Source organism: Chondrus crispus, genomic scaffold (genome assembly GCF_000350225.1).
Source record: "Chondrus crispus Stackhouse genomic scaffold, scaffold_63, whole genome shotgun sequence".
In the NCBI taxonomy this organism is placed as follows: Eukaryota; Rhodophyta; class Florideophyceae; order Gigartinales; family Gigartinaceae; genus Chondrus; species Chondrus crispus.
The window spans coordinates 303,846-321,986 of NW_005178587.1; the positions used below are offsets into that span (position 1 = coordinate 303,846).

The 18,141-nt window shown below is 48.8% G+C and overlaps 1 protein-coding gene across 1 annotated transcript; it reads left to right on the plus strand.

The window, feature by feature from the left end:
* Positions 1-2,788: 2,788 nt before the first annotated feature.
* On the plus strand, positions 2,789-3,151 carry CHC_T00008837001 (WD40 repeat-containing protein). Its single transcript, XM_005710610.1, has one exon. It carries the CDS (start codon positions 2,789-2,791, stop codon positions 3,149-3,151), a length of 363 nt encoding a protein of 120 aa, XP_005710667.1.
* The last annotated feature ends 14,990 nt before the right edge of the window (positions 3,152-18,141 follow it).

Consider the following 18,141-nt stretch of genomic DNA (forward strand, 5'->3'; position numbering starts at 1 on the left):
TCGGGAAGACTACGCTGTGGATGGCCGTACTTCAAGGTCTGAAAAAAGTGCCGCCAACATTCGTTATCCAGCAAGCCACAGGGGCTGGCTTTTGGGTGTTGCTTTGAAGGCGCTCACAAGTTGACCACTCCCCTCCACCAACGGGCGCCAAAAACCTGGCCCAGGTCACCGCACAACACAACGTGCAGGCAGATACCTTCCCCACTGTAACCCAAACAAACAAATATATTGCGTTGCCCAAATAAACCAGATGAGAATCGAACTCAGGAAGAGTAGCGCAAAACTGGGCCTATAACATTGCAGTAAAATCATAGTCAGGGACAATTGCCGCAAAGCTTGGTTAACTACGTAGCCACAGTCGCTGTGTTTCTTGTGTTACAATAACCACATCTGCATTTTCAACAAATTCCTGGGCAAACATCTGGTCACGTGTCGCAGGCAGGACCCGCACGCCCGGCCAGCTATAGCCGCGTCGTTAAGCCCCTCACATGGACAACAGTCGCCGCACGGGATGGTCACGTTTGATCTCGCGATCCCGCGCGCCATATATAGAAAAAGTTCCCTTCGTGGCCGCAAAAGGCATTGAGGCCTCTTATAACCTTACCCAGTACGGGCCCACTTCACGGCAATGTTTACATATATATATATTATCCGTTGCTGCCTCACCTTAGGGGTAGAGGGCGTATAAATTATACATTAGGATTTTACGGGATAGGAGGAGTAGGTGGAGAAGGAGGGTTATGTGGGTTATGTGGAGTATGTGAGTTTGGTGGTGTATGTGGATTATGTGGAATATGTGGAATATATGGATTTTGTGGTTTGGGTGGTTTAGTTGGTGGAGGGGGTTTAGGTTGTGTAAGTTGGATAGGCGGTTTTCTGGTTTAGTTGGATTGCCGGTTTAGGTGGATTACGAGTTTAATTGGATTACCGGTTTAGGTGGTTTACCAGTTTAGTTGGGTTACCAGGTTTACCTGGTCTAGTTGGTTTAGCAGGTTTACCAGGTTTATGTGGTTTGCCAGGTTTAGTTGGTTTACCGGGTGTACCAGGTTTAATTGGTTTACCAGGATTACCAGGGTAGTTGGGATTCGGGGAAGTGGGGGATTAAGGGATTAGCGATAGTTGGGATTAGGGGATTAAGGGAGTAGCGGTAGTTGGGATTAAGGGGATTAGCAGATGGGAGATTAGCAGAAGTTAGGTTTAAGGGATTCGTGGTATTAGGAGATGATCGGTGAGGAGGATGAGTGGATGTTATGTATGTGCAAAGATAATTTGGAGTGGATGGGTATATAATGTGGCTGGCATGGCATGTCTGGGTGAAGTATAGATTGTAACTTTTGTGCTCGTCGGCCGGTGACTCTCTTTTCACTGGCTGAACATCTTCTGGGATGGAGGGTGTCCTTGTCGTTGTCGTGTTGTTTAGAGTGAGTGAGTGTGTGTTTGTGTTTGTGCTATTGGGTCAGTCTCTTGGTTTCCTTCGTCATTCTTTATTCCCTTCTCCGTGTTTCAACTTTTGTCTCTCAACGTTCCTTTTTCGACGGAGGCATGAGGAAGGGGAAACGAGTGTCTTTCGCAGAAGATGCTGGGAAGGAGGGTGGTCAAGATTGCAGTGAGGTGACGGACCACGGAGAGGGAAAGAGTCAAATTGCTGATCCACATATTATCCCGGACATGTATGCGAGTTACATATCATATTTATCCTATTTAGATGTGGACGAGCTACTGGGGAGGACGGCTGAAGACGACTCCGATGAATGCAGCGAGGTCTATGTCAGTGGTGAAGGTGGTGGTGAGGGAGGCGAAGGTGACGGGGGTGATGATGGCGGGGATGGTGGGGATGGTGGGGATGGTGGGGATGGTGGTGATGGTGGTGATGGTGGTGATAGTGATAGTGATAGTGATGGTGATGCGAATGGCGATGGCGATGGCGATGGCAATGGCAATGGCAATGGCAATGGAAATGGAAATGGCAATACGAATGGCAATACGAATGGCAATACGAATAGCAATACGAATAGTATTGACAATGGTGATGGCAGTGACTGCGGCGGTGGTGGTAGTGGTGGTGGTGGTGAAGATAATAATAATTTGGCTCTAGTCCAAGAAGGCATTGATGAATTTTGCGATGGCGTGCCCCATGTTGTTCATGAGGCGGTGTCTGGTAGAAAGCCGCCACTTCCATGGAGTGAGAAAAGGAAAGGGAAAGGGAAAGGGAATGTGAATTATACGAAGAATGAGACTGGGGGTGGGCTTCGCGGCATATGCAAGGCCTGCGTCAGAGGTGTGCAGACGAAAGGCACTGAAAAGCAGCGAAAGATTTCTGAAGAGGTAGTAATGACCGCCTTTGGTCTGCAAAAGGCCCTGCATTCAAAGAGAATCGGAAAGTGCATATCTGTTGCCGTAGTACAAGTCGAGCATAGCATTTTAGAAGACTGGTTACGAGTTCACCCTCCCCTCCCTCCCCTCACTCCCCAATTAAGGAGACTTTTAGCAGGGCGTGTAAGTGAGCAAGCAAGCAAAGTAAAGAAAGTATGCAGCAGAAAAAAGGGGTCAATGGTGAAAGCGTCCAGAACTCTTACTGCTGTTGTCGTTGCATCTCAAAAGACGGCCCGCCCTGACAAGACCTGGTCCTCGCATATTTTTTTGTTTGTGTGGGGAGGGAGGGGGCGCGCGCCTAGGGATTGTTGTGAGGTGGGGTTAGGAAGTACGTGCCATAGACTTACGGCGCCGTCTTTGGGCCCGCAACTGTAGCTCTCTGCCCCATTAGTGGAGTACATCGGAGAGGAAAGTAATGAGAATTTTCTGCGATCATAGGTCGGGAGTGAGTTGCGTTGCGATGAGTTGTGACGGACGACGTGTTGTATCTAGATCCGTGGACAGGAACGTGCGGGTGTGGGATATGGAGACTAGAGCACAAGTCAGGGAGGCATCAGATGGATACAGGTGTGGGGTAATAAGCGTTGCGATTAGTGAGGACGGGAGACGTGTGGTATCTGGATCGTTGGACAAGAGCGTGCGGGTTTTGGACGTAGAGACGGGAGCACAAGCCGGGGCCTCGTTAGTTGGACACACGCATTTCGTGGCTAGCGTTGCGATAAGTGGGGACAGAAGACGTGTGCCATCTGGATCGTGGGACAAGAGCGTGCGGGTTTGAGACGTGGAGACGGGAGCACACTTGATACCGGGAGGGTAGAGGATTGACAAGAAGTCATGAGTCGGTGTCTGTGAATGACAGACTTGGAGACTGCTTTTCGCGCAGGAGGAACATTCTAAATGTTTTTCAAGGGAGGGAGGAATTCTCCAAAGGCGAGAGGATGGGTCTGAGGCTGTCTTGCGTCAATTGGAGACTACAGTAAACTTACTCACTAATATGGCACGGTCATGTAGTTGCAATTGCAGTGTTGGCTTATATGATTGTTTCCATGTAGAGAGCGGTCTGAATTGCGAAAAGACATCAAAAGAATGTCGATGAGTTCGAGAACAGTAACGGCATCTGTGTATTTTCCACCCTGACCAACTCATGCTGCCTTGTCCTCAACTAATTTATTGTAAACCCCAACTAACTCGTAGTCAATGCCAGACATCATCCCGCACCTTCAACACGCACCGCACCAGCTACCATACTGTACTACCATTCCACTGCCTTGAGAAATGTATCAAATCTCCAGCGGTAACCAACAGATGTTGATATCCTGTTCATGCGATAGGGTGTGTGAACCAAGATACCGTAAAGAACAACGTACTGTAGCTACAGAAAGGTTGATTTCGCTGCGGGATGTGATTCATTTCTGTAATGAAGTTATTTATATCCATGGATCAGTATTATAACTCGGGCATACGTGTCACGCCGCGTGAGCGTGTGGCAAGTGAACCGCCGGAGGCGCTCTGCTCAAACCTGTTCCCTCCCCAACTTCTCTTGCACCTCTGCAGTGTGCCATCGCAGTCTCGTCCGTATCTTGACGAAGGCGAATGTCACTGACGAGGGGTTATTACGAGATCACCGAGCTAGGTATGTGTTATCCATACTGTAAGGGGCGGCCCTAATGGAAGAAGTCTTGGAAACATCTGAAGAAGAAGAAAGATTTTGGGGCGTGCCCTGCCAAAGTTCCATCACCAAGCTACAGGTGACAAAGACTGGTCAAGGGCAGACGACGGGGTCAGTCAGCATGGTGTTTTAGCTGGCGCTGTTTCTCGGAATGGTGCAGATCGAGGTAGTTGGGGTCGTGAAAAGGGATGATATCATCGCGGGTGGTGTGCAGGTGAGCGTCGGTGAACGGCCCGGCAGACATGTCGCAGACACAGATGACCTCGCCTCCCACCTCACCACCCTGATAGAAGCCGCCGTCAAGCCATGAGCCCAATCGCAAGAGGTTGCACGCTGTTTTAGGGCTTTGTTTTGTTTTCGGCTGGTGATAGTGCTTGGGAAAGGGCTGTTATGGATAAAATGGCAAGGAGAAGAATCAGAGTCAATGGGGACACGTCCGTGTTGAGCGCAGAGATGGCTACTGATGATACCGCAGTTCTTTTTTAAGTACAGATCCGTTCAGAGGCAGGCATAAGACAAAAGAATGTTTGTTTTGACGTACATTCTAGCAACACGATTCCAAGACGAACCGAAAGGGTAGTTCCGCTCGATGATGATCATGTCGACCTGAACTACTTCGTGTCTGATTTTGATGGTCGTGTCAGGGGACATGACGTACGTTTACGTTGAGGGGAAGAAGACCATGGAATGTCATGCCTTTTCGTGGCCAGAGGGATTCCATCGGAAGGACAGGTGCAGGGAAGCAACCAATGTCGATTCCGATTTGAAGGTCGTAAGCATGGCTAGTGCGTGTTATGGACTTCCAGAATCATCGGGAACTCGAGGTTTTGCCGTGTCTACTCATACTGGTGGCGTTTGGCTTGTTTCCTCGTCCGTTCCCCCCCGATCAGCTTGGATGAGGATATGCCACTTGCGTGGCTACTTACAGTCCGTTTCTGCACCTGTTCTTGATCTTTGGCGGAGCCTGCTACATTACTCCGCAGACCAAAAACAGAGGGGCAGACAAAGCGACTGATGCGAAGGTTAGTGAAAGCGCTTATAGCAGAAGGGGTTTTTTGATGTGTCCGAATCTCTCAGCGCGCTCGTTCTACAGTAATGATAAGCAGAAAATGTTATAGTTTCGGATCACGATCCCCAGTCTGCTTGCTCTCTTGACTTTGCTGATCGACACGGAACTGGAGAAGAAATCTGGGCAGCACAGGATCTTTCCGACGTCCCTCGCAGATTCTGAAATCTTCTCTGGTATTAGGCCTGACTCTCCATCAGTCACAGAAGACCGCATTCTGGGATGCTATCACGGTCCAATCGACCTTCGCGATAGTTACGGACGGGGAAAAATCGCCGCTACTCGTTTGTGTCCTAGATCTTGAAAAATTGGCATGCGACAGGAGGATACTGCTATCGCTTCAATGATGCAACATCATGCACGGGCGGGAATCGGAAGCGGCCAGAGAGCCGCAAGTGATATTCTTTCGAGGACAACGCGGGACAGCGTAGAGAGAGGGCGAGGAAAAAATAACCCACGGCCTACGGTCAAGACATGTTGAAGTCGGTTCTGATGCTTGGGGGTAGTAAAGAAGGCGTCAGAACAAGAAAAGATGAACATCAAGACGAGGCCGCTACAAGATTATATCGGTATTCGATACGAATTTCATCTATTTCTATAACTGCATTGGAGCGCTTCATGTCCGAGACTATTGCCAGGATGCAGACGGAGCTGGACATGGCATGGCCGGTGAAACCACAGCAGCGGACAGTTGGAAAGCGTATAGGCGTGGGCGTGTAGCCTATAGAAACTAAAGTTCTTCGCAGTTTGTGAGGCGGTAATTGAATCCGTACAAGCAGCAAAAGTGGTGCGTGTCGAAGCGGAGCGGACGACGAGTTCGTTGTTTAAGGCCATGCCTACGGGAATGGATGGAATTAGCAACTGGATGTCTGACTCTAGACCTTGTGGAAACCCGCTGATGAAGATTGCGCAGAAAGCCTTGTCAATGGGGTGGGACGAGCCGACAATGAGACGAATGAATCCCTGGCGATGAAGGCGGCAGGTGTTGATAGCAGGGAGCTCTTGTTCCGAACTCTCGAGCACGGTCAATAGAATGAATGATCGCTCTATGAAGCAAGGTTGCCGATGGGGAGAATCAAGAGCTTCAGAAGCAACGACGAAGCCGATATCGTCTTTGAAAACACGTCTCGTGGAAAAAAAAAGTTGGGTCTGCGTTAGATATGCTTTGCAACAGCAGGATAGGAGATAAAGCGTTCCTACTCGTATCAACTATGGTCCCATGTCAAGTGCCGCACTACGATGTCCTATACACACCTCGTTCTTTTCTCAGCCCCGTCACCCTCTCCCCTTCCCCCGTCATGGACGCTCTTCTCTGCCACACCCCATCGCCTGAGAGTCCGATGATTGCAGGCATCTATGTTATCACAAGCCATGGCACAGGAGCTTGCGAAAAGAAAGAAGAAAAGCATTACCAAAAAACTGAGAACGCGTACGCATGCCTGTTAGCAATTCTAAATGAAGAGTTGAGGGGGTTTCAAGACTGTATGCTAATCCTGCGACATCAACTCATCGAATTTGCTTGGCCCCCTTTTATGTTGATGGGCATAACTCGCTGTAAATCGTATGAGAGGTAACGTTTCGTTTATTGAGGAAAACTTTGACTGACAGACGCCAAACAGGCGAGACGAAGACTACGGCGAGGAGGCGTCTTTGCGCGCCAAAGATCTTGCGGTAGTTCTTGAGGGGTTTGGCCACGGAGAGGAGAGGTGGGTGGATCCCTGCAGGACGCAGTGTGGGGCAAGTCACGAACGGCGGAGACGACTGGCCTACTGGCGCCGGCGATTTGCTCGGAGGGGAGGCCAAACTGGAGCTGCGGGTGCCGGTGAAGACCGCGCTGCCCTCCTGTGCGGGCTGCGGAGCACGGTGCGACAGGTGGGACTCGGGGATAGGGTGCGTCCCGTCATCTTCGGAGTCGTAGAGGGGGACGTCGGAGTCTGAGTGCAGCGATAGAAATGCGGCGCGTACTTCGGCAGAGCAGATTACGATTGGTGGCGGGTTGAAGTCGATCTCCGGAGATGAAGGCGGGGCGACCGAGGGAGTGATGGAGAGCTCAGAGCTCTTCGTCTTCAGAGTCTGAAGACGAAGACATCATCCGGGAAGAGAGCAGGGGTCTTCGAGTAAGAAGGGTGGGAGGAGGAGATGATGCCAGTCACGCTCGCCTTGAATGCCGAACTTCGAAGAGGTTTACGAGGAAATTCTTCGTTCGCAGAGGCGTCCAAGGCGAATCAAGGAGCAAAGAAGACCGTGAGTGAGTCAAGTACTGGAAATTTGTGGCGAGTTGCCGCTTGCCCTGAGCGCGGAGGGGAATGAGCAAGGGTGGAAAAGATTCAGGTGACAGCAGTATTCAGGCGGTAGTAGGTAGGGTGAGGGTTATTTCTTTCATATTATATATATTCGGTTTTAGTAGTACGGGAGTAGGATAGTAGGTGAAAGTGGTCGTAGTGGATTAACGGATATAGGTTGGTGGAATTAGCGGATTAAGAGTTATTGGGATTAGCAGATATTAGGATATGTGGATATTGGGATTAGCGGATATTCGGATATACGGAGATGGGGATTAGGAGATATTCCGATTAGAAGATATTGGGATTAGCGAATATTGGGAGTAGGGCGTATATATTATATATTAGGATTTTAGGGGGTGGAAGGTAGGTGGTTTAGGAGGGTGTTGTGGATTTTGAGGATTAGGAGATTAGGAAGATTAGGGGGTTTATATGGTTTTGGTGGATGACTGGGTTTAGGTGGATTAGGTGGATTTGGTGGTTTAGGTGGTGGAATGGTTTACGTGGTTGACCGGTTTAACGATGTACGAGGTTTAACGGTTTATGTGATTTAGCATGTGTACCAGGTTTAGGAGGGTTAGCAGGTTTGGGTTGAGATTGGGTTTAGGTGGTTTGGCATGTGTAGCAGGTTTAGGTGGTTTAGCAGGTTTAGGTTGCAATTGGGTTGAGGTGGTTTAGGGGTTTAGGTTGAGATTGGGTTTAGCAGGTTTAGCAAGTGTAGCACATGTAAGTGGATTAGCAGGTTTAGGTTGACAGTGGGTTTATGTGGTTTAGGTGGTTCAGGTGGTTTAGGTGGTTCAGGTGGTTTAGGTGGTTCAGGTGGTTTAGGTTGAGATTGGGTTTAAGTGGTTTAGGTGGATTAGGTTGGCTAGTGGAGTATATATTAAGTACCCACCGAGAGGTCCAAATTTTCAGATCCAACCAAAACAGCATTTTTTCGGTCCCAGTGTCCCAGTTGTCCGATTCAGTCTCTGAGTGTCAGCATGTCCGAGTTCGATTCCTGGTGGGAGCTCTGTAAGCAGCAAGTTGACTGACTGAGCGAAATGCCACGTTAGACGGTGTGGCTTAGAGTAACCTTTTCTTCTGTAAAGTGCGCAGATGTTGTTTTGTCATAGTTTCTGACGGCGTTACGAAATTTTCTAATTTCTACTGTAAGATCAACTGGAAGCAACGTTTGATGCGCAGTTTACACCATTGCGAAAAGGTCGAAAACAAGCCGGTACGGTGTGGTCCAATTTCCGTTTCAATTCTCAATTTCTCTTTTTTATTTTTTTTGATTCTACCGTACATCCATCCGCCGCCGCCGCCGCCGTCTCGTCATCACTGTCGTCGCTACACGTTCTCACCGTCGTCACCGTCCTCGACCTCGACATGCACCCTTCTTTCTTGCGCTCTCGTTTTTTCTTTCTCGCTGACGCCCCTTTTTTTCCGATTTCGCGTCTTCCCGCAGGAGAATCAGACGTTGCAGAGGCCTGCGCTCCTCTTTTGGGAAACTGGATTTGAGTGCACACTATGTACGTAACATTTGCATGCAACAAAGGAAAATAAGTGCCCCTGATCGGCGCACCACGCATCTGCCGCCGTCTCGTCATCACTGTCGTCGCTACACGTACTCACCGTCGTCACCGTCCTCGACCTCGACATGTACCCTTCTCTCTGGCGCTCTCGTTTTTTCTTTCTCGTTGACGCCCTTCTCTTTCCGTTTTCGCGCCTTCCTGCAGGAGAAGCAGACGTCGCAGAGGCTTGCACTCCTCTTTTGGGAAACTGGATTTGAACGCATACTATGTACATAACATTTGCACGCAACCAGTGAAGCTGTCGATCACAGTGTGCGAAGGTCGCAATCGCAACTCGTTCCGGGAGGGGGGGAAGGGCATTCTGTCTGAAAATTTCAAAGACGGAAGGATGAAGAGGAGAGCGAACTTTGCAGAGGAGGTGAAGATGGAATCAGTGAAGCTAGTTTGGACAGCAAAGAAGAAGATAACGTCAGCGACGACGAGGGAGATGATTGCAGTGTAGTTTATGGTCTTCAGTGGAAGTCAAGAGCCAGTCCCCGAAGGAGAGCGAAGGGGCACATGATTCATCCGACGAAGGCGGCAGATTGAGTGAAGAAAATGATTGGGATGCTACTGCTCGAATGTCGAAAAACGAAATGTCATGACAAGAGAGGATGCCTGATGTCAATATCACAGAAGTGGTGGAAAACCCTGCATGAAGACGAGATGAACCATACGATACGACGAATCATGAGGCCAAGCGTCTCCCAGTGTTCCGTGGGGGAGGTTGTGACGGCCGGGTACGAAATATCACGCATGAGGATTGCATCCTTCTCCGGATAGCGCCTACTGTGGCAATGGACGGCGAGGTCACGCAGCGACCGAGAGTGGAGGGCGGGCGCAAGCAAGCTGACCAGATCCGGGATGTCGGCAATTTGCAAGAGCGGACTGGCGAGCATACGAATCGCACTGTTGCAGATGGCATGAGGAACGCGGCAGTGGTCCTCTGGACAAAGAACGAGAGGTGTTTCGAAATACTCTCTTGAAAAACGAATTCATCCCAGCGGTCGTTGTCTTCCTCTAAAGAGAAGTTCTCGTACCGGAACTGGCGCATCCCGGTCATGGCGCTGGCGAAGAGGGGAGAGAACTTGGCTATATGAAGGGGCGTGGATTGCCGCTGCCGCCGCTGCGCAATGCGAGCGAGGAGACGATGCGGGTCGGATTATGTTGGGGAGGGAAGTCGGGCCACAGTTTCGGGCCCAAGGGCGATTTTCTTCATTGCGGGCGGGTTCTTCTTGCGGCGCTTGACAGGCACGACGGAGAAATGACACGATCTCCCTTGTTCTTCTTGCTACCCGCTCTCCCCAACTCCCTCTTTTCCTATTCTCTCTCTTCGAGTCAGTACAATAGTTCTATCGCCGTCATCCATCCTGCCTATCGCTTAACTCTCTCAATTGTCATATGCCGCGTCGTGAACAACTCCTCTGTCATGCATTAACCCTCACCGACGACCCCCGCTCTCCCCAACTTCCTCCCTTCCTATTCTCTATCCGAAACTCTCTTCGAGTCAGTACACTCGTTCTAAGGACGATGGAATGTGCAGCCGGCAGCAGGGGGATGGGAATTTCAGTGGTGCAATGTAACAGACAGGAAGTGGAGGAGGGCTGGGCTTGGACGGAGGGACGGGGGGAGGGAGGGGGAAAGAGGAGTCGGAAGGGTGTGAAATGTGCGAGACGAAGGGGCAAGCAAAACGTTTACGGGTGTCTGTCCCGACCTGCAGATGGTCGGATGACTCTATGCGAAGAAACCAGGAGCATCATCTTCGTTTTCGACTAGGTCTATCGTCTCCTCCGTATCATCAGGGTTGGTTGTGACAGCGAGAGCTCTGATCAATGCCTTGGCAGTATCAAGGTAGTCGGTGTGGTCCAGGACGATGTAGGTGGAACGGAGCTGGTCTACGGCGGTATTCATTTGCGTAGACAATGTATCCAGAAACGCTGCTTCATCCAGGTTGGGAAGATTTTTTTCTCGCGATAACTGTGCATCATCATTGTGCCATAGCTAGATCTCAGCATCATAACCGTCATGTCAGCGAGGGTGGGTTCTGACATGCGGAGGAACGCCTGAAATGTCTTTGTGATTTGTGGGGTAATCAGACTATGTCCATTTTCGGTATGAATGAGTAGGGCTTTGTTGACAAGGTCGGACTCATCCCTTTCATCTTGGTCAATTATTGCAGGGCGGACAGTGGTGCAATGAAATCGGACGTATTTGAGAACATATGAAGGAAGAAGAACAAACGGCATTCGCAATGATCGGCTTGTCTTCTCCTTGACCGTGCTCATTTCAATGAAGCCCTGCTCCCCCGCTCTTTGTGTCATGTCTGTCAATTCGCTTGAAGATGGCCGTTGCAACTGCGTGTATACTTGGGGTCGTTGACCCCCGCCGGTCAACACATGAAGGTTGATTAAATTCATGCGCCACTTATTTTTGGTCCTACCTTCCCGGAAAACCGTGGTGACGGCAGCGGTCACCCCGTGGCCAACTGTGGGACTATCAAAATATGCAAGAATAGAATCCAATGCATGTCGGATTTTTTGCTTGCAACGAGAAAAATCCTGTGGCAGGATAATTGCGGCCCGCGCTATGCAATCGTCTATGACGCCACGATCGGTAGCGCGTTGCCTTCCTAGCCCTTTCTGAACATTGAAAATGGAACGGAGATGTATGCGGCCTCGTTCTGCGTCAGCAGCGTAGACAACGCTTCTTCCTTGAAAGTACAATTTCGCGTGCTCGGAAATTTTTTTCAAGTGAAAAGCTTTTGTCATGACGGTTGTACAGACAGCCCTGACGCGATAATGTGAAATGAGGAGATCTACTGTGTCCTTGTCGCATATTGCTTCGAATAGCTTCCCTGGCATCCATACCGATTTCACCTCCAAGACGTTTCAAACCACACACAGTCGCAGCAGCTGCCCCGCCGCGATACAGAGCTGCTTGAAGGACCCATCGCTTCCTCCCCCCGAGATTTTTGGCTCGTATTCAATACGGTATATCTCTCTCAGATCGCTATTATTATATTCACAAACGGAAATCCCCTTATACGCAGCGCGTCCTTGTCCAATTTCGGCATGATCTTTCAAGGTTGCTTCTTCGCAAGACAAGTAATCGGGGTGGTCCCGCAACAGATTATGAACGCTATGGCTCCAAGCCTCTTCCAATGAGAGGCCAGCAGTCACACGTATAGAGACCGCAGGACCCCCCACTCCCTGTTGACGTTGGGCAGATTTCGTACCGAAACGGCGTGTCGTGCGTCGTTGTATGATCTCGGCATGGTTCTTTCGAACCATGTCGAGATCAATGTTGGCCTTCGTAAATTGAGTTGGAGTCGCTTCACCACGGACATCGTCCATATCCATGTGTAATGACTGCCCGTCATCTTCGGAAATATCGGTGAAGCAGGTAGGGGCGCACGGCGAAACTGTAGCGGAAAAACTTGGGGCTGTACGTACTGGCGTGACTGGGGATACGAGTTTCTCCACAGCAGCATCTGTCTTCTTCTTGCTTTTCGTCTTGCTTTTTTTGTCTTTTTGCGTTTGGAAGACTCTTTACCCAGGCCTGCACCGCGTTCTTTTGTCGTCGGATCCATTGTGCGACGGAAAACTGTACAGGATTTAGGGAGCACAGGAGGAAAGGAAACGGGACTACGATTCGCATATATATAGGGAAATGGCAGTACACACTTGAGAAGTCTCGTGGTTCCACGTGAAAAAACCGCGGCAAATTCAAATCAGAGTACAACAGTGTTGCGGGCTATGTGGGTATCCGTGTCTGTGTGCGTCGTCACGTGTTCGTTTTTGGGCCACTTCAGGATGTCGATTCTCTGATATATCTGTTCTGGTCTCGAATGAGGTTTTCGGACAACGCGGATGAAATTGACGGAGGAAATGAGTCGTCGGATGGGGAAGGTGAAAATGGGCAATCTGGGGAAGACGTCGGGTGAAGCTGTCGATCAGAGTGTGCGAAGGTCGCAATTGCAAGTCGTGCAGGGGGAGGGGGGCAAGGGCATTCTGTCTGAAAAGTCGAAAGACGGAAGGTTGAAGAGGAGAGCGGACTTTGCAGGACGAGGTGTAAACGGAAGCAGTGAAGCTGCAGTGAAGCTGGTTAGGACAGCGTAGAAGAAGATGACGTGAGCGGCGAAGAGGGAGATGATTGCAGTGGAGTGTAGGGTCTTCAGAAGAATTCAAGAACCAGTCCCCGAAGGACGGCGAAGCCGCACATGATTCATCCGACGAAAGCGGCAGTTCTAGTGAAGACAAAAATGAGGATGCTGCAGCGAACTTGGAGATGTCATTGTCGCTATCAACAGCCGTCGCAAAGTACATTTACAAGAAAGATAGGAAGAGATCTCAGGACGGAGGAAATGTCAGCGAAAAGGACGAGGCTGATGTCGAAGGCTGTAGTCCAGGAGAAGATAATATTTTTTTCTCACCAAAGCGGAGGAGAAGGCATACCGACACCAGGAACAAGAAGGAATTGGTGTTCCCGACAAGCGTACTTGACGAGATAACACGTTTAATCCTGAATGCCGGGAAAAATTGGATCTCTAATAAAAAATTGTGTGGCCGCCCTAGACGGCAACGTTTCGGAACTGGCCATTGCAATGTAAGCGCTGGAGAATTGCAGAACGACGAGGACGACGACAGTGTGATAGACGGGAATTTCGAGGATATTGAAACCGGACATGGTCATCGGGCGAAGGCACCTCCAGTAGTTTTCAAACGAAACTGGAGAAGAAAGCAACTCGGACGGTGACATTGATGATTTCGGTAGACGGAAAGTCCAGCAGAAAGAAGAGTTGAATGCTGAATGAGATAGGCCAGACGGCTGCTCCGAGCGGGAAAAGAGAGACGTAGACAACGAATAAAGTGTTCCGTTGAACTGACGTACGCGTTCCTTCAGAAGGGGATTGGGAGCTAGCTGCCGGGTCGTGGTTGATTTCTTGCGACGCGGACTTTACACACCGCCTGCTCCGTTGTTGCTAGCTTGCGATATGAGGAATGCCTGCGTGTTGGCAATCTTTGTGTCGAGGCCAATGTAACCATTTCTGTTACCGGCTTGGTCGCAATGAAGCTCCACGAAGTCATCTTAGCAACAATCGGTTCCCCAATACATATAAAATGCATCCTCCATATCCGGGAAATGTCCTTTCGCTACTCTCCTGTGCAGCAGTGATGCTAAAGATCCGGCATGCACGCCATCTGGCACAGCCTCAGCGCCCCTGAAAAAAAAATCGCCGAAGACTGGATCGCAGAATCGTTCATGCCAGCGACGCCTTCCTTTTCCTTGATCTGTGCGAAAACGTTCGCATGAAGACGTAATCCCCTTTCACTGTTACGAACCGTTCGCAAGCTCTCCTATACGATGGCGTACATCAAAGTACAAGGCGGTGTCGCGGAAGAATTTGTGCATGCCTCAAGTTCATCGCCTCTGAAACGTTCTTCATATCCGTATGCAACCAATAGAAGCACTGTGCACCTCCCAACGCGGCGCCAACCATAAACACATCGAGGCGGGAATGTAGTGTCATTTCGACTGCTAATCTGAGAGTGAAGGTTTGAGGGAGCAGGGGTTGTTAGTGGGCATGAAAGGGGCTGGGGACTGGGGACTGCCGGGCTTGCCACAGGGTTCATCAAAAATGTGAGCAGAGTTTATACAGTAATACATATCCCTTTCTTGCAGAGGTTGAACATCACTGTCCGTTGTCACTACACAGGACAGCACCGTAGCACTTTTTAGAGTGGAAAATGTCCATCTTCAAACACCTTTAGCCATAACTTCTTTAGGATTGAATGGATGAAGATTTATGAGCACTGGACATAGTTTGAGTTCAGTTCCGAATGCCAAACGCTGGAAATGAGAACGAGATCTGTTCAGCTTCTACAGACGCGTACAGCAGTTAACGAGAGCCCCGTTTCATTGTACTGAATATTTTTTAAGCTACTCTTTCTCGCCAGAACTCAGTAAGAATGTATTATTTCCATTGAATTGAGAGTCATTCTCTGGATAACCGAGGCAGTAACCAAGGTCATTACGCGACGTAGAATACCACAATCACGCTGCTGATCTATTTCAGGACAAGGGCAGACGATGTTGGACGATTACAGGGTCAAAACGTATGTGAATGCAAATGTGGATGTGAGCTTGCCTGGATAGGAGGTTCGTCGGCGTTGGCTGGCTTCACTGAGCCACCGTTAATGACGGGAGTGGATTCAGCCTCTTCCAGGTTGACTTGGGGGGAGGGCCCTGCGCAAAGGGAAGTCCCGTAATCCCGCGGTGTGGAAACGTGATGATGACGTCATGCCCTGCAGTCTGCAGGGCACGACTCCGCATTGGGCGACCTTTGATGAAAAGGGGATAAAATAGCAAAGAAAATATTTAAAATATACAAACACTGATCGCATTTGATTTGAGACATATAATTCATATTATAGTTTCATCGAACACGTCTTGTCGCGGGGGGCAGAAACGTGATTATGACTTCATGCCCTGCAGTCTACAGAGCCAGACTGGCATAGGGCGATCATTGAGAAAAGGGGATAAATTATTGAAGAAAAACAGTGGAAAACACGAACAAAAGCTGTACGCATGTGATTTGGGACGTACCGTATATTTTCATAATCAATTTGAATCCAACACGTCACCCGCCGCCTGGAAACAAGATGACTACGTTGTGCTCTGTAGAGCATGACGTCATTGTTACTAGAGAAAGTTTTGGAACAATAAAAATAATGGCAACATTATAATAGTATATATATGAAATATTTTTTCAAAATATTACACGAACAAAGGCTGTACGATTTTCATTAAGGACATATATTTTCATCACCAATTCGAACATTACACATCATCCCGCATTATAGAAACATGATTACTACGTCATGGTCATTCATTTACTGAACGCGGTTGTGCAGTCGTACTGCGTACTGTTGATGCTTTAACATTTATTATCAAGGGATGAGCCACCGCCCTCAACGGACAATTAAAAAATTAAAAAAACCAGTTGGCATAAACTAGGCGCACTGCAAACAGAATACAAATCCTATTGTGGCGCCAATATGCCGATGCCCTTGCGTATTATTCGAAGGACTGGTTCATGCAGGAATTAAAAAAACAGAACTATCCCACACATACCAGCTGATATCAGTGAATGTATTAAATTATCATACTAAATGTAAGAATCACAACAATTTCACTTCTTTTATCTTTACGATGTTACGGTAGAGGAATGTAGTTACAACTATAGAACTTTACGACAAATTGTCTTGTATGAACAAATAAGATCTCCCATTTATGTAAAAGGTGTATCATGTTTGTTCAACATACGTGTAGGGGTTAAAGGAAGGGAAAATGTTCACACGCTACATACCACTACCGTGACGTAACATGGGGATTACATGTGCAGCATGAACTTGGAGGATTTAGATCCACATTTTCCGGATGAGAAACTGCCATGGCTACGCATAAACGTGCCAACCAAACACATTGTAACGTGATCTCAATTGGGAAGATGTATCCCTACCAAAGCTGCAGTAGGGTAAAAGGCCGCAAAGAAAGAACTTCTATGATGCCCCTTAATACGTGCAGAACACTCTCAAGTATAGTAAGGAATGCATGAACTGCAGCAAGATGATACCAACCCCACTAAAACCATCACAATTGTTTTGACGATATGCAACGTACAATAGCATGCAAAGGCGTAGTTTCTATTCCCATGTCCGAACAGACGCGCGTTCCGATGCGCTGAAATTAAGCGCAAATTTACTTCGGTCTGACGGAGTGCGCATTGGCAAGAAAAAAATCTGGAAAATTTTCAAAGCGCACAGGGCCAAATTTGATTATTTTATCATACCGGATGGACGTCGAAAATTGCCGACATGCATCCGACCGCAGCCGTTGGCCGGATGGACGTCATCCTCGCTGTCATGTCGCGTCATTGATCCCGTTGGTCGCTGTCACGATATCATTCGCAGTTCCCCTATTCAGGCCCCTGAATCCCGACGCGCATCTACTGGCTGGCGCTCGTCGTACCGCGCGTCTATTGGTTCACTACTGATCTCACTTACTCTGTCCGTTCCACTCCTTCCCCCGCCCTGAATGACCACATTAGGGGTTATTTCTATGACTAGTACTTCCGTCAGTTCCGGGATTCCAGTACGTTTTGGGCATGTGTCATTGCAGGTACGTAATGACAAAATACGGTTGGTACGGGCTGCATTCAACGAATATGCGTTTTCGGTACTGACTACGGAGCATGCCCCAAAACGTATCGGAAGGGCCGGTTTTACCCCCTCGCAATTTCCGGTGGAACGATACGTTTTGGGCCGATTTACACGGCGGCACCCCTATACGCGCTGGATTTGCGACATTGCTGTGGGCAATTTCTGACCAAAATTTTGCCGCCGGCATCGCGCAGCCAATAATTTGTCAGTGCGCAAAATTTAATTTTTGCCATGTCCCATTAGAGGCGCATGAGCAGTATTTTTAACTTCAATTTTATTACGTACCTGTAACGGAGCATGTGCAATACGTCAGAGGCCTCATACAGTCGGTGACCTGGAGTAGTTTCTCATTTGATTTGTGACAAATCGACGAGAACAAGGTCAAAAAGCCATATTTTGGACCTTGAATAAAATTACCATAAACCAGCAATTCTACAGTAGGGTGTGCATTGCATGCTTTCGCTGAACGGTCATGACCACCTCAGATGGCAGGAAGAAAATTCTCAGCTCAACAAGAACACTCAGTGTGCCGCTCATATACATCCGTTTGGTTCCATTTGGGGTTCAATCAGCAGCCCTCTCGGCACTCCAACAACGAGAAAAGAAAAAAGCTGGAAAATCTCTCAGTCTCGCATGCTTTCTCTGTGTTAAAGCAGCTGAACTTGTACAGCGCAAGTTCGGTAGAATATCAACTTGCCCGGTACCATACCCATCTGTCTCCAAGTTCTATGGTTGTTGCTCACTTTATTAGGTCACATTGGAATAGTAACGCCCTGTGGAACTCGTGTCGCTCTTCTCTGTGAACTTCACGCAAGCCATTTGTCGTAATGTCGGCTACAGTACTAGCTCCTTCCGTTTCGGAGACGCCTCGCACATCCCTAAGCGTTGTTAGCATGTCTTTGAGAGGACATGAGAGAAGCAGGATGTTTTATAAGGTTTCTCTATCCGTTGTGGACGGTACACAATGTCGATT